General features: G+C 44.0%; 1 protein-coding gene and 1 long non-coding RNA gene across 4 annotated transcripts in view; one reads left to right on the top strand and one right to left on the bottom strand.

The window, feature by feature from the left end:
- LOC142863109 (uncharacterized) overlaps positions 1-27,558 on the bottom strand; it is a 78,506-nt gene that overhangs the window by 18,876 nt on the left and 32,072 nt on the right. The window lies entirely within an intron of this gene.
- On the top strand, positions 1,111-25,603 carry AK2 (adenylate kinase 2). 3 transcript variants are annotated; one of them, XM_075996285.1, is made up of 7 exons: positions 1,111-1,302; positions 12,216-12,341; positions 14,805-14,915; positions 15,045-15,139; positions 21,126-21,198; positions 22,283-22,478; positions 24,693-25,603. In XM_075996285.1, the coding sequence occupies exons 1-7, from the start codon at positions 1,204-1,206 to the stop codon at positions 24,695-24,697; spliced, it is 705 nt and encodes a 234-aa protein (XP_075852400.1). In that variant the 5' UTR covers positions 1,111-1,203; the 3' UTR covers positions 24,698-25,603. The 3 variants fall into 3 exon arrangements, with proteins under 3 accessions (XP_075852400.1, XP_075852397.1, XP_020145840.2); XM_075996282.1 differs by lacking the exon at positions 24,693-25,603 and having other exon boundaries at positions 22,283-22,641; XM_020290251.2 differs by lacking the exons at positions 15,045-15,139; positions 24,693-25,603 and having other exon boundaries at positions 22,283-22,504.

Raw genomic sequence — 27,558 nt, 5'->3', positions numbered from 1 at the left:
TTATTTGGATATATCTTTTAGACAAGAGTCTTAACTTTCTCTGCGTGGTAAAGTAGAAGAGACCACAGCTAAAGTGATAGCAAAGTCATCCCTGGGATGCAGGAAATGAGTTACTATGAGCCTGTGGGGAAACAATGGTTTCATAATCACATTTTCAACTAAAGGTCCAAAGGGGCCCTTGGGGCTAGAGGCAACTTTCACACACCAAATGGCTGTAGAAATTATTTCTCCATTCAACAGAGGATCATCTCTTTTGAGAAAAACTATCTTTTCCTGAATTAAAAAAGGTTGTTGTTTTTCTTATCATATTATAAAAGCAATACCTTTTATATTTGAATTATTATAGAATTCATTATATAACTTTTACAAAATATGAAAATGCACAAAGGAGAGAAGCTCCTCTAAGCATACTACACAGACCTTTCCCCTGGTGACTATCTAACAAAATCAGGATTTTATTGTAGTTGCAATTTTGTATCCTGCAAGGTGAACATTTTCCCACGTGATTAAATAGTCTTATACAATGGGGGGATTCCAGTATAAAACTTTGTTGCAATTTATTTAACCAGTCTCTTATTGTTGGACTTGTGGGGTATTGCCTTTATTTTTTGGTTTGTTTTGGGCTGTTACAAGAGCTGCCACTAACAGGTTAGTTACACAAATCTTCACACGAATCCTTGATTATGACCTTTGAATTCCCCTAAGTGGAATTGCTGGACCAAAGCGTATTTGATATATATTGCCAATTTGTCTTCTAAGAATGATTTTACTCATTTACACTCGCACAGGCAATTTCATAGGACTTCAGGAGAGTTGCTGGTGTCATTAACTGTCAAATGCCAAACTAGGACTCCCGGCCCAGCCTCCCGTCCTCTTTCACACTTTCCCGCCCACTCGACACACTAGCCCCAAGCACCACGAGCACCCCCGCACCCCACTGTCCATGCTGGCCTGCCTCTTCCTTACTCCCGCACCGATTCTGCCCAATCAAAAGTAGCTTTCCTCAGTGCCGCCATGCGATTGGTAAGTTGAAATGTCCGTCATGCTCTGAGGCGGGCGGAGCGGGCTGACGGACACCGCGGCGGGCCAATGTGAGCGGTGAGGGGGGCGTGCGTGGCGTGCGTGCTGTGCGTGGCGTGCTGGCCTGGAAGCGCTGGACCTGTGAGGTGTGCTGACGGGTGCCCGTGAGAGGCATTGGCGGACATGGCTCCCAACGCGCCAGCGCCAGCGCCCGAGCCCGAGTATCCTAAAGGCATCCGGGCCGTGCTGTTGGGGCCTCCCGGGGCTGGCAAAGGTACCCAGGTGAGCGGCGGCACCGGGCTTGGCCGCGGAGCCCACGGAACTCCAAGGTCAGGGCGGCCGGAGATCCGGAAGCCCTCTTCTTGGCCGGGAGCAGGCCGTGCGCTGAGGCTTGGGGGGACACTGGCCGGGGTCTCGGGTTCTGGTGAGGCATTCGGGGGAGTGTCCAAATTGGAGGTCGAGCGAGTCTCGGTTAGGCTTGGGGTGCTTGAGGGATTTAGTCTTGAGGTGTCGAGTGGGGATCTGAGGGCCGATTAGGGCCGTTAAAGCGTTAGAGACGGAAAGATCTGAGCGATAGCGTGAGCCCTGGGCTAAGGCATCTAGATTACAGGCTGAACGAAGGCAAGGAGCTTTATGGCCCAGATTCCCTGCGAGTTGGGAGTGAATTGTCCAGAATTAGGATTACATTCCAGGCACTAGAGATAGGAAGACTTATTTTGATTAATGAGAGGAGGAGCATCTCCAACACATGGGGCAGAGTGGGAGCTGACATGAGCTGATTAGGAGCACTACTAAGAGAAGTGAGGTATGTCCAGTGAAGTTGGGGGGATAGGAGAAAACCTAAGGCTCTCCCTATTTATCTGATACCTGGGGTGGATGTGTAGAACTGATTTATACCCCGGTGAGCCATGGGGGTTCTGGTTAGGACCCTGAGTCTGAGCTTTTGAGCCAGTGCCCAAATTAAGGATTGGAAATGCTCAGGGGGTGTCTGTTTGGAGTTGGGACTGAAGCCACTATAGACTAGGCAGCTCAGGATGATGACTCAAATGACTTTTGGATGAGAGAGAGTTTGAAATTTAACTTCCTCAATCCCCAGGTAAAAGAACATGCCCAGAGAGGTCAGGTGGCTTTCCCAAGTTAGTGACATTGGTTTCATGTAGCCTGGGACTTCAGGAGCCCTGGGGTTCCCGTAGGATTGGAGTCTGAAGTTACCTTTTGCCCTAGCAGACTGCCTCCAGATCTTCCTGCTAGGGTCCGGCATTGCCCCCCAGGCCCTAGGCCTCTAGTTCTTGCTTATTGTTAGTCTCTAAAAAGGGAATGCCTGAAATTCTGAGCTCCCAAGTAAATGGGCATCTGCATCCACTCTTCTCTTCCTAGCACTTGGCCAAGTATAGAGATTCTTGGCAAACAGACTCCCTTACTCATCCTTGGGACCCCCTGTGGCACCCAACACATTACTTGGTACTTGATCAGGATGAATGTCACAGATTAATGTGGGAAATGAGCAGCAGGGAGGTCTAGAACACTCGGTTCATTACTGTGACTTTGCTTTCTGCCTCTGGGCAGTAGGTCAGGAGGGACTGCTTTCTCTTTTCTCTTCATAGACTGAGCTGTTTCTTCCTTGGAGCTCATGAGTAGTGCCTGATCTCTTTGTCTTCTGTGCTGTCGACATCTCCTCTTTCCTGTTGCTGCCACACTTATTAGGTAACCTGCAGGGTAGGAATGTTTAATCCCAGGCTTTGCAGACTTTTGCTGAGTGACCAAATATAAACAGCGTAACTCAAATGCGCTGATGTTTTTTTCTTAACTCATATTGAAGTTAATGATTTCAGGAGTTATGAAATGGACAGCCCATCCCAGTGCTGAGACAAGGGCTTTATAGTCTAGCAAGCTATGTAATTTCTGAGCCTCGTTGTTCTCACCTCTTCTCTTACCTGTTGATTGAGGAAGTTAAATTTCAAGCTCCCTCTCTTCTAAAAGTCATTTGAGTCATCCGGAGCTGCTTAGTCTTCAGTGGCTTCTGGTCCCAACTCCAAGCAGAGGCCCTCTGAGCATTTCCAATCCTTAATTTGGGCAGAGCTCAAAGCTCAGACTCAGGGTCCTAACCAGAACTCCCCAGAGCTCCCCAGTCTATAAACCAGTTCTATACATCCACCCCCAGGTATCAGATAAATAGAGAGAGCCTTAGGTTTTCTCCCATCCCCACAACTTAACCCTTGATACTTACCTTACTCATTTAATAGTTCATGGGCACCTAACATTGGAGATAAATAAGTGAACAAGACTGACAGGGTCTTTGCCCACATAGACTAAAAGTTCACAAGGCTACTGAAAGATTATGTTATATAGGTGTGTATAAAGCACCCATAAGTACTTAGGTGACAGCCTGGCATATAGTAGTGCTCAATAAATATTGACTCCCTTATCCTAACACATCCCCCCCCCCAGCTTGGATGTATTTCAGTATAAAATATTCAGGAATTTTTGAAGAAAATTATATTTAATGAACTGATTGATGAGGATGCACGTATGCTGGGAGTTGGTCAGAGAAGGCTTTGTGGGAGTAGGAGATATGTGATTAGAGCTGGGAATTGAGGAAAGGGAAATATTTACACAAGCCATTTAACCTTTTCCCTGGTTGGGACAATAGGAATACTAGTGGTTGTATGTGGTTTTATGGAGTTAAAAAGAAAAAGTTCATAAATCAGAGGTTGCAGAGTGGCAGCCTGCAGTAGCATTTAGCCTGCAGGCACACCCCACACATCCTTACTTTTTATTATGAAGAGTTGTGAATACACAAAAGAAGATAGGATGCTATAATGAGCCCCATGTACCCATCATCCAGCCCTAGCAACCATCACCTGGTGGTCATTGCTCCCCATCCACTCTCCCTTCATTCACAAGTTATTATAAAGCAGCTCCCAGGCATCATAACATTTTGTTTGTAAATACTTCAGTATGGATCTCTAAAAGAGAAGGTTTTTTTTTAAATGTAAGCATTGTATCCCCTTAAAACTTAACAATTTTTAATAGCAATCAATGTTCAAATTTCTGTTTGTCAGGCTGGGCTCAGTGGCTCACTCCTGTAATCCTAGCACTCTGGAAGGCCAAGACGGGCGGATCGTTGGAGCTCAGGAGTTTGAGACCAGCCTGAAACCCTGTCTCTACTAAAAAAATAGAAATTAGCTGGACAACTAAAAATATATATAAACAATTAGCCAGGCATGGTGGTGCATGCCTGTAGTCCCAGCTACTCAGGAGGCTGAGGCGGGAGGATCGCTTGAGCCCACGAGTTTGAGGTTACTGTGAGCTAGGCTGACACCAGCACGCTAGCCCCAGGCAACAGAGTAAGACTCTGTCTCAAAAAAAAAAATTTCCATTTGTCTTACAAATGTGGTCATTTTACCTCTCTTTTAATTAATAAGTTTCCCTTCTCTTTTTTCTTGTGGAAGAAACAGAGTTGTTTGTTATGGGACCACCATCTTATGGTACCATTACACTCATTCTGGGAATTTTCACTTGTATCCCCATGGTGTATTTAACATATTCCTCTGTCCTATTTCCTGTAAATTGGTAGTTTGATCCATATACTTAATTTGGTTCAGGTTCGATTTTTTGGCCTGACTGCTTCACAGATGGTGTTGTGCTCCACGAGGAGGCACATAGTGTGTGTGTGTGGTGTTTGTAGCCTGTGCTATTCAGTGCCTAGGTCCAGTAATTCATTATTGGTGGCAAAATGGCAAAATAATCATGTAATTCTTTTTTCCTTTAATACCTGAAATATTTCTATAAAGAGAAACTTCCCCCCATCTATTTGGTTACCCAGTGATATGGTTTGTATGGAAAAGGCAGGAAAAATGCTTGATTTGTTCCCGTTGTCGGCTTTCAAAAAAAATAAGTTGACCACAGAGTGCTTTCCATTGTGAAATTTCTCTAAAAATCCAGAGCTCCTGTTTCTCTTGAGAAATCAGAAGATCTGGCAGCAATGGGCCTCCATTCCAGTATGGTAGCAGTCACTTGCATCTGAGTGTCATTGCCTCTTTTCATGGTCCATGTGCTCTCCTGTCTCCTGCACAGTCCTCTTTATTGCCTGTTGCTTATATTTGACTCACTTCATTCATTTGCATTGTCTGCTTGCCCCTGTCCTTGGTAGATGTTTGCAATCTTTTTTTTTTTTTTTTTTTTTGAGACAGAGTCTCGCTTTGTTTTCCAGGCTAGAGTGAGTGCCGTGGCGTCAGCCTAGCTCACAGCAACCTCAAACTCCTGGGCTCAAGCGATCCTCCTGCCTCAGCCTCCCGAGTAGCTGGGACTACAGGCATGCGCCACCATGCCCAGCTAATTTTTTTATATATATATCAGTTGGCCAATTAATTTCTTTCTATTTGTAGTAGAGACGGGGTCTCGCTCTTGCTCAGGCTGGTTTTGAACTCCTGACCTTGAGCAATCCGCCCGCCTCGGCCTCCCAAGAGCTAGGATTACAGGCGTGAGCCACAGCGCCCGGCCAATGTTTGCAATCTTTGATGTAAAATCCCTAACATGGTGTTAGTGACTAGTGCCTGCTCAGTAATGTTTTTTTTCTTCCTGCTGGTATTCCCTGTTATACTTGCATAGCTCAGTGTTTTATGTGTATTATGTTGGCTGAAATAATATTTCCTTTGAAAACTCCACTTTTAACTAAAATAAACATTTGAAAACTACCTGCTTTTGCATTTTAAAACATCTAGACTACTTGGGTTTCTTATTTTATTTAAATAATTTTATTTCCTTATCTCCCTTTTGGGATTGGATGGTCCTGAAGTGTGGTCAAAACCAAAAGTACATTTCTTGCTTTTTCTGCCAGCCCTTCCTCATTTCTTCTATGTGTCAAATTTACACCAATTCTTTTAGGCCATGTGCACTTAGGCAGTCAGCTGCCATCTTATAGATCAGGCTCGTTGGTTATGTCAGTGCAGTAACACAGCAACCCACACTCTTATTCCCCCTTTTACAGTTGAACAAAATGAAGTTCTTACTTGCTACATAGCTTGTTCTCTAAGTACATAGCAAGTAATTGGCAGAGCTTGTATCTGAATGACTCCAAAGTTCTTGCTCTTTCTGCTGCTGTCTACTGCCCCAGGTTAAATTTTTCCTCCTACCTTATGCATGTCAGGAAGATATAATAATTACAGCATAGTCACCCTTTGCTCAGTTATGTGACAGACCCCAGGCTAAAGACTTTACAGGCATCATCTGATTTAATCCTACAACATTAAGAGGTAGCTCCTGTTATCCATCACTTTTTACTGATAAAGAAGACCCAGAGGCTGTACTTTACCCCAGGATACACATAGTAGCAAAAGTAGGATTTGAACTCATGTCTGTCTAACTCTTGAGCAGAGTCATCAATTTACATTATTGCTGTGTGATCTAGTTGGATTGGCAGAAATGAATATCCATGCAAAAAATACCTGCTAGTTCAGGGTGCCATGTGAACAGTGTCAGATGAGTGGCTGGCGAATGCTGGGTTAGTTCAGGAATATAGAACAAGAACTATTATTTGGTTTTTTGTTTTTGAGACAGAGTCTCGCTTTGTTGTCCAGGCTAGAGTGAGTGCCGTAACGCCAGCCTAGCTCACAGCAACCTCAAACTCCTGGGCTCAGGCGATCCTATTGCCTCAGCCTCCCAAGTAGCTGAGACTACAGGCATACGCTACCATGCCCGGCTAATTTTTTTCTATATATATCAGTTGGCCAATTAATTTCTTTCTATTTATGGTAGAGATGGGGTCTCGTTCTTGCTCAGGCTGGTTTCGAACTCCTGACCTTGAGCAATCCACCTGCCTCGGCCTCCCAGAGTGCTAGGATTACAGGCGTGAGCCACCATGCCCGGCCAAGAAGTATTATTTGTTGAAGGTCTCCTATTTAACCTCCTGTCCACCCAATGAAGTTGGTAATGATATCCCCCAATAAGTTAAGAGACAGCTGAAATTCAAACACATTTTTCTGTGACTTAAAAAAAACAAAACAACTTTCTGCCGTATAATATACATAAAGGAAGTATTATAAGCAAGCAGCTTGATGAATTTTTACAACATGAACACTCTTGTGTAGCTTACATCCATTATCAAGAAACAACATTGCCAGCACTGTGAAGTCCTCCTTGTGCGCCCTTCCAGACACACACACACCCTTTAGAATAGACACTAAGGCCCTGTGGGTTGTTTCTTTAAAAGCCATACAGTGTATGGATAAGAGCTAGGGCTTGACAGTCTTGGGGCCAGTTGCCAGTTCTGCTGTTACTAGCTGTGTAATTTTGGGCAACTTTGCCTCTGAATTTTATCTGTAAAATACAGATAAAAATAGTTACTACCTCATGGGTTTATTATATATTACGCATACTAACTACTGTAAAATAGCACATGGAAAATTGCTTGGCATGTTGCTGACACTCAGAGTTAGCTGATGTTGGTATGATTCCTCAGAGGAAGAAGGGATAGTTGGGAATGTTTTTTGATGGGAGACATAGACTCAGAATTTGACTACAGAAAAGGGTAGGGCTTAGACCAGTAGGGGGAAGGGAGAGGGCATTCCTGTGGAGAGAGGAGCTTGAGCTGAGGTTCCTTGGAGAGGCATTCATGTTACATATTTGGGGACCATGCATAAGAGCAGCTTGTCTGCGGTGGTGCAAGGCATACATACATATACAGCACTAGCGAAAGTAAGTTTGGAGAGCTTGGCACATGTTGGGAATTGATTGTGGAGGGTACTGAGTGCCAAGCTAAGGTATTTGGACTTCTCCCCTGTTGCACTGGGAGACATTGAAGGCTTCTGAATGTGTGTTTTGGGGGGATAGGTATCATATCCAGCAGTATTTTAGGGTATAATTCTAGCTACGTGTGCAGGAGCATTGGCGATAGGCATGGGAAAGACTGGAGGCAGAAAGATGATTGCGAGGTGACAAAACAAGTGAGTTTGGGATTAAATCAAATCTTGAGGACTGATAGTTTCCCTTTATTTCCTAAATGCCAGGCCTTATGCTGGATGTTTTTGCATATATAATCTTATTAAATCCCCACAATAGCTCTGAAAGTAGACATTGTTATCTGTACTGTATAGATGAGTATTGGCAGATTATGTAACTTGTTCAGGGTGACACAGTGAATAAAGGGTAGAGCTCAGGTCTGTACCACTACAAAACCCAGCCTCTTGCCACTACCCCAGGGCTCACACACAGTATCCTAGGCTTTCAGGGTGGGCCTAGCAAGTGTCCCAGATGATTGTCATCATATACAGAAGTGTTAGAACCACTCCACCCACTATGCTGCCTCTTTGGTTCTAGCTAGTCCCATCCACTCCACCAAAAAGTTTTGCACCCTCTACACTACAGGGTTCTCGCAGAAGTGATGAGCCTGTTTCTTGGGCTCAGCAACAGTCCTTGGCTAGCAGCAGCAGACTGTGATTGTGTGCTTGAGTGTGGATTCTAGACCCCTGCTTTTTTTTTTTTTTTTTTTTTTTGAGACAGCGTCTCACTTTGTTGCCCAGGCTAGAGTGAGTGCTGTGGCGTCAGCCTAGCTCACAGCAACCTCTAACTCGTGGGCTCAAGTGATCCTCCTGCCTCAGCCTCCGTAGTAGCCGGGACTACAGGCATGCGCCACCATGCCCAGCTAATTTTTTTCTTTATATATATTAGTTGGCCAATTAATTTCTTTCTATTTATGGTAGAGACGGGGTCTTGCTCTTGCTCAGGGTGGTTTTGAACTCCTGACCTCGAGCAATCCGCCCGCCTCAGCCTCCCAGAGAGCTAGGATTACAGGTGTGAGCCACTGCGCACAGCCAAGACTCCTGCTCTTAAAAGTGTGGTTCAGTGTCCAGCAGCCCATCCAGGCCTGGAAGCTTGCTTAAAATGCAGATGCTTGGGACCTACCCTGTGGAATCAAAATCTGCATTTTGACAGCACTCCCCAAGTAATTTAGAGTCTGAGAAGTGCTGTTCCAAAGCCTAAGTTTGAAGTCTGAGGGGACTATAATAAAGTTATTTCATCAGGCTTCTATAGTCTGCAAATAAAGAGTGATGCAAAGAAGAAAGACCGTGGAAGGAGGCCTTTTATTTATTGAATGCTTCCTTCATATCTGATGTTTTTGGTACTTTATTTAATTTATACTTATAGGAGCCCTATAAAGTAGTCATTATCCCCATTCAACTGGTGAGGAAACTGACACTCTGAGAAGTTAAGTAATTAGCCCAAGATCACACAACTATTGAGTGCCTTAGCCAGGAATCAAGTGTAAATCTATCTTACTCCAAAGTCAGTGCATGCTCTTTGCAGCTTACTGCAGTGACTCCCATGGAGCCAGCAGGAAATGAAAGAATTTATTTTCTTCCCCATTGCTGTGTATTCTTCCATACAGCTATAGAATCTAATCACTTGGAACAGTTCATAAGAGTCCTACAGTTGGGAGTGATAAAAATAGAGCAGGTTCTATTCTAACAGTTCTCTGTGGTGTTTTGGTTAGCCTTTCCACTTAAGAAAGCCCGACCTCCAAATTGTTCGCCCACGTTAATTTTAACAACCAAGGAGAAAGATTGGCAGAAAGCACTGTCTCTTGGTATAGGGCCACAGTGCCAGCCTGGTTTTCCATTGCCAGGGGTCCTGACCTTCATTGGTTTTCTGAAGTGCATAGTTTTTAATGCTTCCTCATCTAGGTTCTATTTTGCTATGAATGCATTTCTTTTCAGTCCATGAATTACAAGCCAGAATTTTCTGCATTGAGCCCCATCTGTTTAACTTTTATTGTGTGTACCTAAGAAGACTCCCAGTGAACTGGTTTGAACAGGGACCCAAACCTACTTATTTTATAAAACAGTTGAACCAGAAACCTAAGATTGAGCTCCTTGAACTGTGAATTCTACGTTCTTTATTGCCTTTACAAAACTAATGTTGATCTGTCCAGGGTCTCTTCCTGTTCTAATTCTGCATTCTGATGTATGTTCATCAAACTCTGAGCTCTTTGAAGATAGGGTCTATGTCTCCTATTCATCACTTTCCCTGGCTTCCAGCAGGGTTCTTGGAAGAGACATCAGTAAATGTTTTCTTTCTGTATGAATGAATATAGAATTAGGGCAGGGGTTATGGTAATAGTTAATGCTCACTGAGCACTTACCGATGTGCCAGGGCCTGCATATGCCAAATTCCATATGCTCTTGTCATCAACCCAGTGATATAAGTACTATTACCATCTCCATCTTACTTAGAGGAGATTTGAAACTTAGAAAGGTGAAGAAACTTCTCAAGTCACGTATGTAGTGATTGACGGACCTGGAGTCAGATCCAGGCAGTTTGACTCTCAAGCCCATGCTCTTAACCAAAGGACTATAATGTCTCTTAAAACTAATAGTAAGTGCTTATTATATGCCAGGTGCTCTTTGTATATATCTCATCTAATCCTCACAGCTGCCTTCTGAGCTGGATTTTTTTGCCTTCATCTTTAAAAAATGAGGAAACTGAGCCTTTGAGAAGTTAATGCAGCTACCTACCGTGTTTCCCCGAAAATAAGACAGGGTCTTATATTTATTTTTCCAAGAAGACACACTAGGGCTTATTTTCAGGGGATGTGTTATGTTTTTTAAGTATGGTACAATAATCTACATTTATTCAAATATAGTTAAGTCGTCCTCTTCTGGAACATCATCATAACTCTCCAAACCCCAAATTCCATCCTGAATTTCTTGCGTCTCAATTTCCTTTAGAACCATTGGCCCCAATCTCTCATGTCGAGCAATAGAGCTCTCATAGGGCAGATGAGAAGGGCTGCTCGTCGTCTTTACCACTCCATGACGAAATGCATGGGTTGTGCAGATACACTGCATAGCCACTCCCATCTCTAGGTCTTATTTTGGGGGTATGGCTTATATTGCGCAAATGCTTAGCAATCCTGCTAGGGCTTATTTTATGGGTAGGTCTTATTTTCGGGGAAACACAGTAGTGACGGGGGAAAGGGAAGAGCCCAGTTCTGCCTGGGGGCAAATTCATTTTCTTTATCCTACTCCCAGCTGTCTCCCAGGCACCATGGCTGTAGTACATGACAATCACACATTCATTCTTTTGGGAAATATTTATTCGGTACATGCTAGGGGCCAGGCATTGTGCTGAGTGCTGATTGATACATGATCTGATTGATTGATTGATTGATTGAGACAGAATCTTGCTCTGTTGCCCAGGCTAGAGTACCATGGTGTCAGCCTAGTTCGCAGCAATCTCAAATTCCCAGGCTCAAGCGATCCTCCTGCCTCAGCCTCCTGTGTAGCTGGGACTACAGGCATGTGCCACCACACCTAGCTAATTTTTTCTATTTTTAGTAGAGATAGAGTCTCACTCTTGCTCAGGCTGGTCTCAAACTCCTGAGCTCAAGCGATCCTCCCGCCTCGGCCTCCCAGAGTGCTAGGATTACAGGTGTGAGCCACTGTGCCTGGCCTACATGATCTCATTTAAACTTCACAGCAACCATATGGAGTGTTGGTACTGCTATTTTTATTCTTCCCATTTATAATGGGGAAAGTGAGGCTTATGTATCACTAGTATATCAAGTGTAAGTAGTGATAATAACTAACATTTATGATGGCTTCCTGTGTGCTAGGTGCACTGTTTTTGTTGTTGTTGTTGTTGTTGTTTTTGAGACAGAGTCTTGCTTTGTTGCCCAGGCTAGAGTGAGTGCCATGGCGTCAGCCTAGCTCACAGCAACCTCAATCTCCTGGGCTCAAGCGATCCTGTTGCCTCAGCCTCCTGAGTAGCTGGGACTACAGGCATGCGCCACCATGCCTGGCTAATTTTTTCTATATATATTAGTTGGCCAATTAACTTCTTTCTATTTATACTAGAGACAGGGTCTTGCTCTTGCTCAAGTTGGTTTTGAACTCCTAAGCTCAAACAATCCGCCTGCCTGCCTTGGTCTCCCAGAGAGCTAGGATTACAGGCGTGAGCCACCACATCCAGCCTAGGTGCACTGTTTTTAAGTGTATTATCTCATGTAATTCTTACCATAACACCACAATCATTATATGTTCTAACATAAGGTACTTTTATCCCTGTTCCAGGTAAGGAAGTAGACATTTGCTTAAGTTCACTGCCAATAAATGGCAGGACCAGGATTATACCCAAGCATTCTGACTCCAGGGCCTGCAGTGTTAACTGTATCTTGGTTTTTGTCTTCCTCTCTACAGGCACCCAGACTGGCTGAAAATTTCTGTGTTTGCCATTTGGCCACTGGGGACATGCTGAGGGCCATGGTGGCTTCTGGCTCAGAGCTAGGAAAAAAGCTGAAGGCAACTATGGATGCTGGGAAACTGGTAGGTTTGGTGGTACCACTGAGTGTTGATATTCCTCACAGTCTAGAACTGTACTGACATGGTAGCCAGTAGACTATGTAGATTAAGTTAAATTTAATTTAAACATCAGTTCATCAGTTGCATTAGCCACATTTCAATCAGCCAACACAGATATACGACATTTCCACTGTCAGAGAAAGTTCTCTTGGACCAGCCTGTGCTAGAGAGTGTTTTAATACACTGGCAGATTACATGAACTTTTAGAGTAGCAAGTTATTTGGTCTGTTCTGAATTTATGGCACTTAGACTATTCTTGAGGGGTTTTTGTGTGTGTGTGTGTTGATGTGTTTTGTAATATACCCCAATTTTAAAGCCAAAAATGAAATTGCCATCCCTAGGCCAGAACCCAGGGATGTATTCCAGAGAGGACTCAGCAAGTCACAGAAGTGTTTTCTAACCTACTTTTGTGGCTCTATGTTCTGTGTTTCTAACAAGAGAGTTACTTGGCAATTGTGACAAAGGTAATCCTTCCTATTTGGGGGATAGAAGAGCATTTTCTCTTGGTTTTAGGCCAGTTGATCTGATTGGACAAGTACAATCTATTATCTACTTCTTTGATTAGTGCCAGAGCTTAATTTTTTTTTTTTTTTTTTGAGACAGAGTCTCACTTTGTTGCCCAGGCTAGAGTGAGTGCTATGGCGTCAGCCTAGCTCACAGCAACCTCAAACTCCTGGGCTCAAGCGACCCTGCTGCCTCAGCCTTCCGAGTAGCTGGCACTACAGGCATGCACCACCATGCCTGGCTAATTTTTTCTATATATATTAGTTGACCAATTAATTTCTTTCTATTTATAGTAGAGACAGGGTCTTGCTCTTGCTCAGGCTGGTCTCGAACTCCTGACCTCGAGCAATCTGCCCGCCTCGGCCTCCCAGAGTGCTAGGATTACAGGCGTGAGCCAGCGCGCCTGGCCCAGAGCTTAATTATAACAGAGTTATTCTGGAACCTGACCTCGGGGGATCACCTCCAGAAGTCATTTTGTGTTTGGCTTTCTGGTCTTTTTGTATTTCATAATGTTAGTTGGGGAAAAGTTCTGGGCTTTGCTTTTATCCCCAAGTTACCTTTTGTTAGGCTTGAGATTCTGTAGCTACATTGTGTGGCACCTGTGCCTGCCCGCCACCCACCTGTTTCTTTCCCACTTTCCCTTCATGTCAGTGAGACCTTGGTCAAGCCAGAAAGCTAGATATTTTGGACTTTGGGTCTTGGCAGAAAAAACTGTACTAAGAAAAAATTGGGATGTGGCAATGAGATTGCTTATCTATCTCTAGCCTTCATATAGTTGCAGAACTTTTACTTTGTCCCCAAGTTCACAGGTAGTGCTGAGAAATAAGAGCATTAGATGCCAAGATGGGCAGCCTTCACTATAATACAGACTGGAGACTTTTCTTTCTATAAAGGCACAGGAGAAAAACCAGTTTTTGAAAGTTGGGAGGGGTCCTTATTGGGGTTTTAGAGAGGATCAGAGGTGTGTTGGGTTGGCTTTTCAGTACCTTGGTTCTGACCCAATCTTGCCAATTCAGTGAGCTTTGTTGCCTCATATCCAGGATGGCTCAGATATGTGACCAAGCATACACCTCAGTCACATTACTGTTAGCCTATTCAAAATTGTGAAACAGCCGGGCGCGGTGGCTCACGCCTGTAATCCTAGCACTCTGGGAGGCTGAGGCGGGCGGATTGCTCGAGGTCAGAAGTTCGAAACCAGCCTGAGCAAGAGCGAGACCCCGTCTCTACTATAAATAGAAAGAAATTAATTGGCCAACTAATATATCTAAAAAAAATTAGCCGGGCATTGTGGCGCATGCCTGTAGTCCCAGCTACTCAGGAGGCTGAGGCAGAAGGATTACTTGACCCCAGGTGTTTGAGGTTGCTGTGAGCTAGGCTGACGCCACGGCACTCACTAAGCCTGGGCAACAAGTGAGACTCTGTCTCAAAAAAAAAATAAAAAAATAAAAAAAATAAAAAAATTGTGAAACAGGGAAGGCTGGTGCCTTTCTGCTCTCTGGTCAACCCCCGTTCTCTCCTGGAGCTCTCCTCAGGTGATCTTTCAGCTATGTGTTGTGCCTAGAGAATAGCTGAATGCTAATAAGCTGTTATCTGATGGCTAGGACTCTGACCCTAGTGTCAGTAGAGGCCTTAAGAACCTAAGACACAGAATTCTTCTGGTGGGATGACAAGCAGTGGAATTTTTGGAACACAGGAGTATTTTAAAGGAAGAGATCATGTATGTGACAACCACAGAAATAATCATGAAACCGATTCTTCCAAATGGAGCCACTCCACATTTGCTCTGACTTTTGCTTCTTTGGAGTCAAGACAACTTGCTGTTGAGTACTCAGGTTTTACACACACAAACTTTGACTCGGAATTGGGCTAATGTCACCTAGTTAATGAATTTAAACCCAAAACTGTGTTGTTCTTAATTTCCAGGTAAGCGATGAAATGGTAGTGGAGCTCATTGAGAAGAATTTGGAGACCCCATCTTGCAGAAATGGTTTCCTTCTAGATGGCTTCCCTCGGACCGTGAGGCAGGCAGAAATGGTAGGTAGCTTAGTTTTTGTATCACTATTGTATGTAAGCTAATCTTGGCCCTTTATCTCTTAATTCCTTTGAAGGAGATGGGTCTGACCAAGCTTTGGTAGCTTAGGTGGGCCACACACTCTTTTACAGCTCGATGACCTCATGGAGAAGAGGAAAGAGAAACTTGATTCTGTGATTGAATTCAGCATCCCAGACTCTCTGCTGATCCGGAGAATTACAGGAAGGTATTGGTCTCCTGAAGGTCCCTTCTTTTCATGCTTCCTCAGAACTTTGTCAGACTATGAGAACTGCTCTTGCCTAATCTCAGCCATGAAGCTTAGTGCCAGATTGGTTTTATTTGGTGACATCCACTGAAGTGGTGACATGGGATGGAGGTATGGAAAGAAGAGCAAGGGATTTGAAGTCAGACTGCCTCTCAGTCCTGTCACCTTTTAACTCTGACCTTAGGTGTGTTTCTTAACCTAAGAATTACTCATATGTAGAAGGGGTTTGATAACACCCACTTTGAGGAGCTGTTGTGCACATTAGATAAGACAATGTGCATAGCTGAGAGCCCTGCTCATAGTGGGTGTTTAAGAAATGTTAAATTCCTTACATATACTAAAGGCCGCACTTAAGGACCCAGAAGGCCACAGGTGGCCTTAAAGCCATAGGTTCCTCACCCCTGTTTAGGAAAAGGTTTCTCTTTGCTCCTTTTCCACACTGTCTTGGGCAGAATAGCATGTACTTCCGGTTCAGGACAGAGCTACAATAGCTTCAGCCCATGCCTGGAGCCGGACTGGGGTGGGGACTGGATAACAACGTGTAGTGATGCCTTGATGCTTTGTCTAGGTCGCCTCTCCAGAGGTGAGGCGCTCATCTTCTAGCTCGCAGCAGAGTCTCTCTGCAAGAACGTCCCTCAACTGAATGCCACCCTCTGTCTCAGAATCTACTTCCTGGACGATCCAACCAGGCTGCAGTTTGGTCCGAGAGCTCCTGAACAAAACCCTTCACCACCTCCATTTCTCGTGCCTGGTGATCACAAATGGGAGAAAGCTATTGGATAAAGGAAGTCAGAAGTGCAGAGAGTTCTCTGAGAGGCTGAGGAAGGGTTGCCTGGTGATTTCGGCACAAACAAAAAGTTCTGGAGCGGAGACCAACACCAGAGACTTGAGTGGTGGCATATTTTCTATTAATACATTCACATTCCATGTTTCCAAAGAGAGACACACGCCAAGGGAAGGGCCTCTGATGGACCAATGAAGCTGCAATAAACTAACTATAATTATCTCAAAAAAAAAAAAAAAAAAAAAAATTCCTTACATATATATCTCCATTTTAGTGCTTTTTAAATTTGATTTCAGTTGGAGTTGCCATACTTTGCTGTAGGCTTTTTATTATAAAAATAATATAGCTATCTAGACAAAGTTTAGAAAATGGAGGAAAAATTTGCTCATAATATAGCCACCTTATTATTTGTGTGTGTGTGTGTGTGTGTGTCATTTTAACATGTTTGTTTCTCAATGTTGAACACAAAAGTGCTTCTGAACATGTTTGTTCCAAAAGACCAACACTGCTTTAGGCTACAGTTTTCGGTACCCTATTTCACTAATCACTCTACCATCTGCTTTGTGCCTTCCAGAAATATGTTGGAAGCTCTCATCCACTAATGGACCCTCTTCTCTTCTTTATCGTGGGCTGTAGCTTTTTTATGTCTTTGTCATTTTAATGGAGTCTCAGGACCATTATTTTTAATTCCTGCATGATATTGCACAGTAGGTAAATCATCATTACTTAATTATTCCCTTATTGTTGTACATTTGTGTTTCTTCCAGTTGGCCACTGTTAAATTGATGCTGTGACCATTTTAGTGCATGTAAATTTTTGGATTTAATTAGGAAAATGTCTTCTTGTTTTAGACTTTATTACTTTGATTTCCTAATGAGGTTGACCATCTTTTCCATGTGTCTGTAGTTGGCACCTTTAAGGATAGAGGCAGACATGTGAATAGATAGCAGAGTAAATGTTAAAAGTATCCTGGAAAGCTATAGGGAATAAATACAGTGGGATCTACCTTATAATAATTTTCTTTCCAAATGTCCAGGTTTCATGTTTCCAGCTATTCCATAGCTTCCTTCAATAGAGGGACTTTTGTTTCTTTGCATCCCCATTGGGCACAGAGTAGACAAAAGTTGATGTAGACCAAGAAGTGGTAGGGTTGACAGTAAGGAACATCACCAGGCCTGGGGTCCCTGAAGCACAAAGCCAATGTTAACAAAACCAGGTGACATGGGGGGCCTTTGATGTGATGGGCCCAGCTTCCTGAGTACCTCTTCCTGCATAGCACACTACTAGACCTTGAGGGTGAAGGAACAGGAGAGGCTGTAGAATAATAATGTAGTGATGCCCATCTCTGACCTCAGAGAGACATATGTGTAAGCTAGGCTGTTTTGGGGGTGTTCAGTACAGTAGGAAGTCCAAGAAGAGAGCCTGGGGACAGGGAAGGAAGGCTGCCTAGGATAGGTATAACAATAAATGTGACCTTCCTAGATGAAGAGTATTTCAATGAGACTTTCCCAGAAAGGAATAGAAGTAGGAATAAGTATGGGTAGGGGGAGGGGCTGTAGCTGTGGCCAGGAGCAGACATATCTATATCTGCCTGGGTGGTAGAATGAGTTGGGAAGATAGGATGGGAGCTGTTGGGAAGATAGGATGGGAGCTTGACAAAGGAGGTCTGCCAAACTGATGATGATAGACTTGATAATGAATTCGAGAGTCATGAGATATTCTTGAGCCACTGGGTGTTGTGGTAAAAACACCATTCTAAGAACATAGGTGTGGTCCTGGTCTATAAGGGTCTAAACTAGTGGAGAGGAGAACAAGATAAGGACCCCATCTAGGGTCTGATTGTAACCCACATGAGGTGATGGAGGCCTCTGACTATGGTTGGGTGGTGGAGAACAGAGGAACCCTAAAGACCAAACTATAGGATTGTTGTAGAGGGTGAAAGAGAGAAGACTCAGTTCCTGAGTTTGGACGTGAGTGGTTTAGTGTGACTCCCTCCCTCACAGAGCACATCACTGGTGAAAGTGTTTTTCCAAGTTCACCCAGCAGATGAGTGGCAGCGCTAGCCCCAGAAGCCTGCTTTTTGCCTCCTGGTCTAACACGCTGATGGTTGGAAGAAAATGAGATAGGAACTAGTTGGTTTAATATGGATCTTGTTTAAGTCTGAGATGATAAAGACCCCACTTAACAATCTGAATTCACTCTGACCTCACTTCTAATCATTTTGAGTCATTGTTTTGTTTCTTGAATATGTATGGTTGGTGGTTTTTGTTTTTGTTTTTAACTTATTCAGTACTGGCTCTTCGGTATCCTGAGTATCTTACCAGTTGGCTCTGTGGTATTATTATCGTAATGTTTAGTACCATCTCCATTTTGTGGATGAGTAAACGGGTGTCTAAAGTATCACACTCAAGGCAGCAGTAACCATAGAATCCCAGTCCTGATCATACCTCCAGGCCAGGCTAAGTGGCTCAGGGAGCTGTTTAGTTGGCTTTAGACCAGTCCATTTTGAGAACTTGGAGATTGGGCTTTTTTCTTTCATTTACCTTCTAGGGAATGAGCCCTGGCATTCCTCTTTAAGAGGATGATGTGAATGAGGAAAGAGCAGTGTGTTGTATGTAATTGGAGGCCTGAGAGAATCTGGGAGTTTGTGAGAGTCGTGGAGAGGAGAGAGTCATGTTTGTTGCAGCCTGGCTGCTGTGCTCCCTGTGCCGTCTAGAGGGTGAAGAAATATCATGGTCCATGTCACATGCCCCTGTCCCTTCCCAGAGGCACTGCAGCTGTGGCCAGCAGCCTGTGCTCTCCCTGGGTCTCCCAATGGATGCCATTTCTGAATGGGTACATCAGAGAAACCCTTCCAAGGACTCAAATAGTGGAGAGTCCAACCTCACAGTACATAATTGCAGTCACTGGCCCACTTACTCTTCAGTGCAGTCAGCCCTTCATATCTGTGGGTTCCCCACCCATGGATTGAAAATATTTAAACAAAAGAACTAATAAGAAACAATACAATTTTAAAATACAGTATAACAACTCTTTACATAGCATTTACATTGTATCGGGTATTATAAGTAATCTAGAGGGCCAGGTGTGGTGGCTCATGCCTGTAATCATAGCACTCTGGGAGGCTGAGGTGGGCTGGTGGCTTGAGGTCAGGAGTTCGAAACCAACCTGGCAAGAGCAAGACCCCATCTCTACTATAAATAGAAAGAAATTAATTGGCCAACTAATATATACAGAAAAAATTAACCGGACATGGTGGCACATGCCTGTACTGCCAGCTACTCAGGAGGCTGAGGCAGCAGGATTGCTTGAGCCCAGGAGTTTGAGGTTGCTGTGAGCTAGGCTGACGCCACAGCACTCACTCTAGCCTGGGCAACAAAGTGAGACTCTGTCTCAAAAAAAAAAAAAGTAATCTAGAGATGATTTAAAGTATACAGGAGGATGTGTGTAGGTTACATGCAAATAACTACACTATTTTATAAAAAGGACTTAAGCATCCTTGGGGTTTGTCCTCCACAGAGGGAGGATCCTGGAACCAATCACTCATGGATACCGAGGGACAACACTGTAGCTTATTTTCTCGGCTGTTACCTCATCCCTATCACTGCCACCTTATGCCATGAATGGACCATCTTGTTCCGCTGAAAATATGCTGTGATTAAAACTATCCGGCCGGGCACGGTGGCTCACGCCTGTAATCCTAGCACTCTGGGAGGCCAAGGCGGGCGGATTGCTCGAGGTCAGGAGTTCGAGACCAGCCTGAGCAAGAGCGAGACCCCGTCTCTACTATAAATAGAAAGAACTTAATTGGCCAACTAATATATATAGAAAAAACTAGCCAGGCATGGTGGCGCATGCCTGTAGTCCCAGCTACTCGGGAGGCTGAGGCAGGAGGATCCCTTGAGCCCAGGAGTTTGAGGTTGCTGTGAGCGAGGCTGGCGCCACGGCACTCACTCTAGCCTGGGCAACAAAGCGAGACTCTGTCTCAAAAAAAAAAAACAAAAAACTAAATATCCCATTGTACTAAGGTGTGGCTTCAGTGATGTGCTGAGATACTGATCCCCTTGGCCATCAAAGCAACTAGGCAGGCCTGTGGTAGTCAAGACTCCCCCAGGAGGAGCAAGCCCCCCAAGTACTGTACAAATATTAGTTCTGTACATGCCAAGAGGTGAAAATGTGAGGAAGGTCTGGTCTAACAGAGCTTCACAAGCAGAGCATAGAATTGGGAAACCACAGAACTCAAGCAAGCCTTGGCCACCATGCAGTTTAACCTGCCTCCCTCCCCTTTTAGGTTTCTAGGCTCCTGTGGTGTGACCATTCCCAGTCAGGAAAATGGGCTTGTTGCCTATGGGGAATCAGTACAGATGCTGCTACCAGCTACACATTCAGTGCCAAATAAATGCCTATTCTTGGGCTCTCTATTCCATGACTTGTTTAATATGTCATTTTTCCTGGTGACTTGAGTGTTGCTCCATAATGATGAGGCTGTCCTTCATCTTCATGATAAGAAGGGTGTACTGCATTGTCTTGTGATGGTTGCATCTCTGGGACATATTTTTCCTGTTAGCACCTTTCTGGTTTTATAACCAGACTAGATTAGAAAATAGGATTCATTTCTCTGTCTTCTATCCCCATAGCACTTTGTAAAATCTCTGGCAGCAGCTGCCAGTTTATCATATTTGTTGTAGTTATTTATTTCCACATTTGTCTCCCCCACTAAGCACTACTTGTGAGCGGGGATCTTGACTCATGGCTTTGTAGCCCCTGGATTCAGCTTACAGACTGAATCACACTAGGCATTTATTAGTGCTTGCTGACTTAACGGGTGAATAGAATGGATGGCTGTGTAAGACCAGCACTAGAGTTTTTTCTCTCAAGCCCTGAATTAGGTAGTCATGCCAGCAGTTTGCCTCTTCTGCCAATTACTCATTATCATGTTTGGTCAAAATAGAAAATGTACTCACTCTGCCACTGGCATAAGCTCTCCTGGAAGCACAGTTATTTTCCTAAGCAAGAAATGCTTATAGCTGGGTTTTCTGCTGGGTACTGGGTCCTGACCTCTAGCTTCTATGTCTCTGCTTGTCATTCTGGAAACCCCTGGGGTGCGGGGGGGGGAGGGGTACTTTCAGTCAACCTGACTCGTATTCATCTGCTGTCTTTCAGGCTGATTCACCCCAAGAGTGGCCGTTCTTACCACGAGGAGTTCAACCCCCCAAAGGAGCCCATGAAAGATGACGTATGTAAACTCAGGACAAGAAATTTCTTTTTCTTTCCTCTTTTCTTTCTTCGCTGTTTTCTCTTTTATTGCCAATAAAACTAAATTACCAATATTACCAATATTACTAAACCATGGAAAATATCGCTATCAAGTAAATCACACAGCCTGTGGCAGATCTGTTCAGTGTCTCCCTAGATGGTTTAATTGCTTGACCTCAAAGTAGCTACTTGCGCCCACTACTTCCCAGTGTCCAGATTGTGCCTGTCTTCTGTCAGGAGCAGCCCCTTTCTGGCATCATGGCCACCTAAGGGGTCAACTAATCAGAAGAAGGTTGATTGAAAGCACAGCATTAGGAAGTGGGGGGTATGGTACTGAAGAGAAGTTTGTTGATCAGTCCTCCAGAAGAATATCCTCTCCATAGTGACTGTTCTACTGTGTCCTGGGGTCTCATACGTGGTCACTGTATGATTTACCGTAAGGAGTCCGTGTGGTCTATTTTAGAGCATGTAGGCAACAGTAAGAATTTCCTGGGTTTACCTTTGTCATTTGGCAAGTTCATGAGGTTATCCAGGTTCTATAAATATAGTTTTCAGAGCCATTGAATCAACTTAGTCACGTTTTGCAAAGTTGGTAATTATACCATTCAGAGTTCTCATTTCACTTGCCACTTTTAGAATGTTGGTTGGTGACACTCTAGTAAATACACTAAATATTTAGACAGCTAAGATTACAATTACTAATGGATCTCTGATTTTGACATATTCTTCTGGTCTCAGAGGCCTTTGACTTCTTTGCTTTTGACCCTAGAAGCATTCATCTTGGAAGCTGAACAGCCTGAGCACAAAGCTGTGTGAGGAAGGCATTGCCCGTCTCACTGTTGCTGTTTCTGACAGGCTTCCTGACTTCTCTGGACTAGCTGGTCTGTTCCTCGGAGTAGCAAAGTTATTGGAGAGAGTCTGGATTGCCTGTCTTTGCCTTTAATAGGCTTTGGGATCAGACAGCATCCTGGACAGAATGGTCCCATCTCAAATATGCATCTGACGTGGGATAAGGAAATGTTGCTAATAGGCCTGGCCTTTCATTGCCCTCTTCCTGTTCTCAGATTACTGGGGAACCCTTGATCCGTCGATCAGATGATAATGAGAAGGCCTTGAAAATCCGCCTGGAGAGCTACCATACTCAAACCACCCCACTCGTGGAGTACTATAGAAAACGGGGGATCCACTCTGCCATTGATGCGTCCCAGACCCCTGATGTTGTGTTTGCGTCCATCCTCGCAGCCTTCTCCAAAGCCACATGTAAAGACTTGGTTATGTTTATCTAATATTGGGTCTGAAAGGAATTTCTTCTTATCACTGTTGAGGGAGTGGGTGGGAATGGCAGGGCAGGCAGAGGGAAGCTTCCTCATGCTAGCAAGAATATCATTTGATGTATTGATTAAAAAAGCACTTGCTTGATGTATCTTTGGCATATGTGCAACTTTCATCTCATCTTTGTGTGTGTGTGTGGTGTGTGTGTGTGTGTTGGCATAAGTATGTGTTCACTCTCCCACTTTGTAAGTTTTAGGGTAGGTCACTTTACCAGCTGTTTGCCTCTTTAGCAGACTCTTTTATTTATTTAAACATTTATTTTTTTTTCTTTTTCTTTCTTTTTTTTTTTAATATTTATTTTTCTTTTTGTTTTTTCCCATCAAAAGCAGCAAGGAATTGTTTAATTTTTTGACCAAAATAATCCCAGATATCTGCCAGGCACCCCAATTCCAAACCTTCATAATATTTATTCCATCTCCAGCAGCTGTTTAGGAGAAGTCTAGGATCATGTGAAGTCAGACAGGGTCATAGTTCTTGATGGCACATTGTTGGCAGATAATTCCACTTGTTTTCTAGCCCACAATAAAAAGCCACATAAGTCAGTGGATGGATAGGGATCATTAATTTTGTCCCCATAAATGGAAGAAAAAAGGTACTTATATTACAGATTGCAGAGATTACTGGGAGAGTGTATCACTGTAGAAAGAGCAAGGCCAAGTTGGAATATTTTGGTGATGTATATCATGGTGCTGTAAAGTAGGGATCATTCAGGACTTTGATTTAAAAACTGAACTGCCCATTTGTACCCCCATAATATGCTGGAAAAAAAAACCTGAACTGTTGCCAAAGGATTAAACCAGGCGAAAGGTCCTTTTGAAGTCAGATTTCCTTCTGAACATCCAGGCTGAACATCTGAGAGCAGCCAAATCTACTTCCCCCAAGAGAGACCAGGGTAGGTTTATTTACTTTTATTCTTAATGTTTGTTTGTTTCCAAGTGTGAACAAAACAGTATTTTGGGGGTGATCTGTTCTTGGATTCATTTTGGTCAGAATTTATTCAAACCTAGTCTCTCTCTAGGATGTGAATCTCAAATCAGATGTGTCCCTTTTAAACCCACACTTTCTCCCTCAAAGATCCAGTCCTTTGCACCTTATTTTATGATGGCAGTAGCCTCAGACTAGCCAAGAAAAGATCACCCTAAAATAAGACCACTTATGAGGGTAACCAGCTTTTATTTATAACTTTAGTCCCCCAGCTATTAAGCATTTCCTAGGGTCCATGCTGTGCCTTTTGGACTCTGGTTTGATTTTTGGCAAACAGATAAAATAATAGACTGCTGTGAAAGACCACAAAAACAGCAGCCTCTAGAAAAACCATTAGAAAGTCAGTGACAGATCCAGTAAATAATGCCTCCTGCCTCAGCATAATCTGCTGCTGACTCTGTGCAGTGGATTCTAAAGTTGCTGGTCCCCATCTGACCTGAGCTCTCCTGCTGTCTGTGGAACTACCAGAAGCTTTATCTTCTGCCCACATGGCAACTGGGCATGGATATGTGGCCATCTTACTTCCCTCTTTGCCTGGTCCAAGTGAATGTCTGCTGCCTCTGTCCTGCCTTGTTTCCCTGGCTCTAAACTAATTCTGCCCACTTACAACAGAAACTCAGCGTGGCTTTGTGTGTTTCTGGGAAGCACATGACTTCTGGGAATGGGCAAGAAAGAGGAATGAAACCAAAACTATCACTCATGCCTGCAGGAGTCTGGCATCCTTCTCTGGGTGAAGGTGGTATCATGAATCTTGGACTCAACTCCCCTTTGACTAGGGACAATTGCAGGCACTTGACCTCAAGTTAGGGTCCCTGAATGTTTGCTAATTGAATGTGCATGGTCCTTTCCCAAATATTTGTCATCCTTCTATGTACATTAATGTGTGCATACAGGCACACACTGTGTGCATGTGATATTTGGGCTGCCAGTTAGAACTAGAAGATCACAGAATGCATATGCCCTTCTCAGTATGGTTAGGATTATATTTTTGCTTAATTTAATTCTAGAGTGTTAACCTCAGCAGGCATGAGAGCTTTCACCTGGCAGAGAAATGTCCAGTGTTTAGTGAATTTGGTTGCTGGGATGTGCATGCCAGCCTTCTGTGATATTGGTTTTTAAAAACCCATTTTGTTCTCTCTTGTCTCCTCTCTATTTCAGCCTAGTAACAGAAGGCCAGGCGAGACTGCACCACTGCTCATCACCCCGCGGCGTGATCCCTGCTCTTAGGTGCTGGGCAGAGGGGAAGAGTGGTCAGGGTGACAATGGAGAGGGAGGGCTGGTGAGGGGCTCAAGAGGAGTATTTAGAAGAGCAGCAGTGTTGTTTTAGTGAGGCAGATTCTTTTACACATGAGTGGTAACTTCAAAGTATAAGTAAAGGGAAAAATTAATTTTAAAAAAACCACTGTGCTTGGAGGATATGGGTAGAAATAGTGAGGAACAGTATTATTTCTAAGGAATTGGATTTTCATTTACTCTGGACTGGTAACAGTATTTTTTAAAGATAATGCCCTAAGACCTCAGCTTTCATCTCAGAACCTCATGCATTGCCAGACCAAGAGTACAGGAAATCAAACTGTTGTCCTATCTGTCCTGTAGCTTGGAACATGGAGGGTTTGACTACTGACCCTGGTTCCCTATACCATAAGATCAAAAAATAATCTTCACATTTGAAAGAGATATGGGATGTATTTATGGGGGGGGGGTGGCTCAGCAAATGAAATTTACTGGAGTCGAGGGCAGGGGAGGCTGGACTGACTCCCTTCCTCTGACTTACCGCTGATTCACCAGTACACCTGCTCTCATGGATAAGCGCTCAGCAGCCACCCAGCACATACCACAATCCTACACTCTTGCCTTCTTTTATCCATGGTGTGTGAAGGGACATTTTTAAATAAATGAGCAAGTGTCCTAAGCTTTATCATCCAAAGATTGTCTTTCCATCCTCAAATCCTGTGACTGGATCACTCAACAATACTGTGATGTATTACTTTCAATGAGGTGCCTTTCTTAACTGACCAAATGCTGCCTTGTTTTGCCCCTAAATCAATAAAATATATTACAAGTTTGTATTCCCTGTTATGGCATTTTTTGAGAGAATCTAGGCTAGAAAAATGACATTGAATTCTGGAGCTGGCTTGGAAGCCCTTTCTTGTAGTCACTAGTAGCTGTGTGGTTAGGGGGGTCCAAGTGTGTGCTCATGGAAAAGCCCATGCCCTCTTGACCTTTAGCTCCTATGCAGACTTTTCTTGATCCCAGGAATAAGACAGCTTGAACTAGTGGAGATAACACTGTTCTTGGAGTTCAAGGAACCTAGGACAAATCCCAGCCAGTTAGCCATTCATTTTGCTCCTATTTCCTCATCTGAAAAAGGAAGTTGATAATGCTGCCTTCTCAGACTTAATGGCATTAAATGAAGTTTATGAGAAGCAGCTTTTTGCTTCGTGTCTGGCACACAACAGACATTGGATAAATGTTAGTTGGATCCAAACATACACAGAAAAAGATCTGCTTCCTGCTGGGCTTGCTAATTGTTGAATGGGCAGTTATCCACAGTCTAGAAAGCCAGTGCTCCTAATCCCTAAGCTGGATCTTTGGCTACCTTTTCAGCTGCATCTTTAGCCACCGTGGTTGCTTCTTTCTGTGTCCTAGTTTTAGTCCATTTCTTCCACAGCAAAAGTGAGTTTAAATCGTTTGTCTAAATTGAAGCTGTCATGCTTTGGAAAGGGCTGCCTTTGCCAGTGAGGTTTCTGAGAAATGACTGCTATTCCCCAAACAAGAGGGAGCTGGGCTGGAAGTGCCACCATTCTTCAGGCATCTTGTCACTGAGAGAGGCAGAGTCATCCCTGGCATATTAAATCCTGCTCCCTGAGCCAGCCCCTCCCTTTTCTGCTGCACCACTTCTCCATCTCAGTCATTTTCAGGTGTCAGTGTAACTGACTTGCTCTGATCTTTTTGTTTCCTGAGCTGTTTATTTTTTATTTTATTTATTTAGTTTTTTTTGAGACAGAGTCTCGCTTTGTCGCCCAGGCTAGAGTGAGTGCCATGGTGTCAGCCTAGCTCACAGCAACCTCAAACTCCTGGGCTCAAGCGATCCTCCTGCCTCAGCCTCCCAAGTAGCTGGGACTACAGACATGTGCCACCATGCCTGGCTAATTTTTTCTATATGTGTTAGTTGGCCAATTAATTTCTTTCTATTTATAGTAGAGACGGAGTCTCGCTCTTGCTCAGGCTGGTTTCAAACTCCTGACCTCGAACGATCTGCCCACCTCAGCCTCCCAGAGTGCTAGGATTACAGGCGTGAGCCACCACACCCGGCCTGCTGAGCTGTTTAAATGCCCCGTGAAAGTCTTCCCTCCCTTGGTCGTTGTGCATCCAGTAGGGGGAAATGTTTGTCAAACCAGCCTGGAAAGCATCATGGTACGGTTGAAAAGAATAAACAGTCGACTGGGTAAACTATTTTTTTTTTTTTTTTTTTAATTTCAAATGTGGATCATATGGGTAAACTATTATTCATTTGCTTCCTTGGGTCTTGGTTTCCTCATCTGCCAAGTAAGATTGGGTGAGATAAGAATCACTACCACTCCTGGAAGACTGGTGTCTTGTGCCAGGTACTATGCAGAGGCTTTATACCCTCAACCTCACGTAGCCCTCACAGAGCACCCTATGCAGTCAGAAGTATCTGTCTCCTGTTGTTTTTTTGTTTGTGTGTTTGTTTTGAGACAGAGTCTCACTGCCTTGGCATCAGCCTAGCTCACAGCAACCTTAAACTCCTGGGCTCAAGCGATCCTCCTGCCTCAGCCTCCTGAGTAGCTGGGACTACATCTGTCTCCTGTTTTATAGGTGAGGAAACCAAGACTTAGAGGGAAATGACATTCTTGAGGTCATACATAAGAAGATGAGTCTAGGCCGGGCACGGTGGCTCACGCCTGTAATCCTAGCTCTCTGGGAGGCCGAGGTGGGCGGATTGCTCGAGGTCAGGAGTTCGAAACCAGCCTGAGCAAGAGCGAGACCCCGTCTCTACTAT

Source organism: Microcebus murinus, chromosome 2 (assembly GCF_040939455.1).
Source record: "Microcebus murinus isolate Inina chromosome 2, M.murinus_Inina_mat1.0, whole genome shotgun sequence".
NCBI lineage: Eukaryota > Metazoa > Chordata > Mammalia > Primates > Cheirogaleidae > Microcebus > Microcebus murinus.
Note: the sequence above shows the minus strand (reverse complement) of the source record. Positions and strands in the feature narration are given on the sequence as shown.

Bases quoted from the DNA above. Each gene is read 5' to 3' on its own strand.
- AK2 (XM_075996282.1), top strand. From the start codon at position 1,204: ATGGCTCCCAACGCGCCAGCGCCAGCGCCCGAGCCCGAGTATCCTAAA. The intron at 1,303-12,215 runs GTGAGCGGCGGC...TCCTCTCTACAG, and splicing joins GGGCTGGCAAAGGTACCCAG to GCACCCAGACTGGCTGAAAA. The intron at 21,199-22,282 runs GTATGTAAACTC...TCCTGTTCTCAG, and splicing joins AGGAGCCCATGAAAGATGAC to ATTACTGGGGAACCCTTGAT.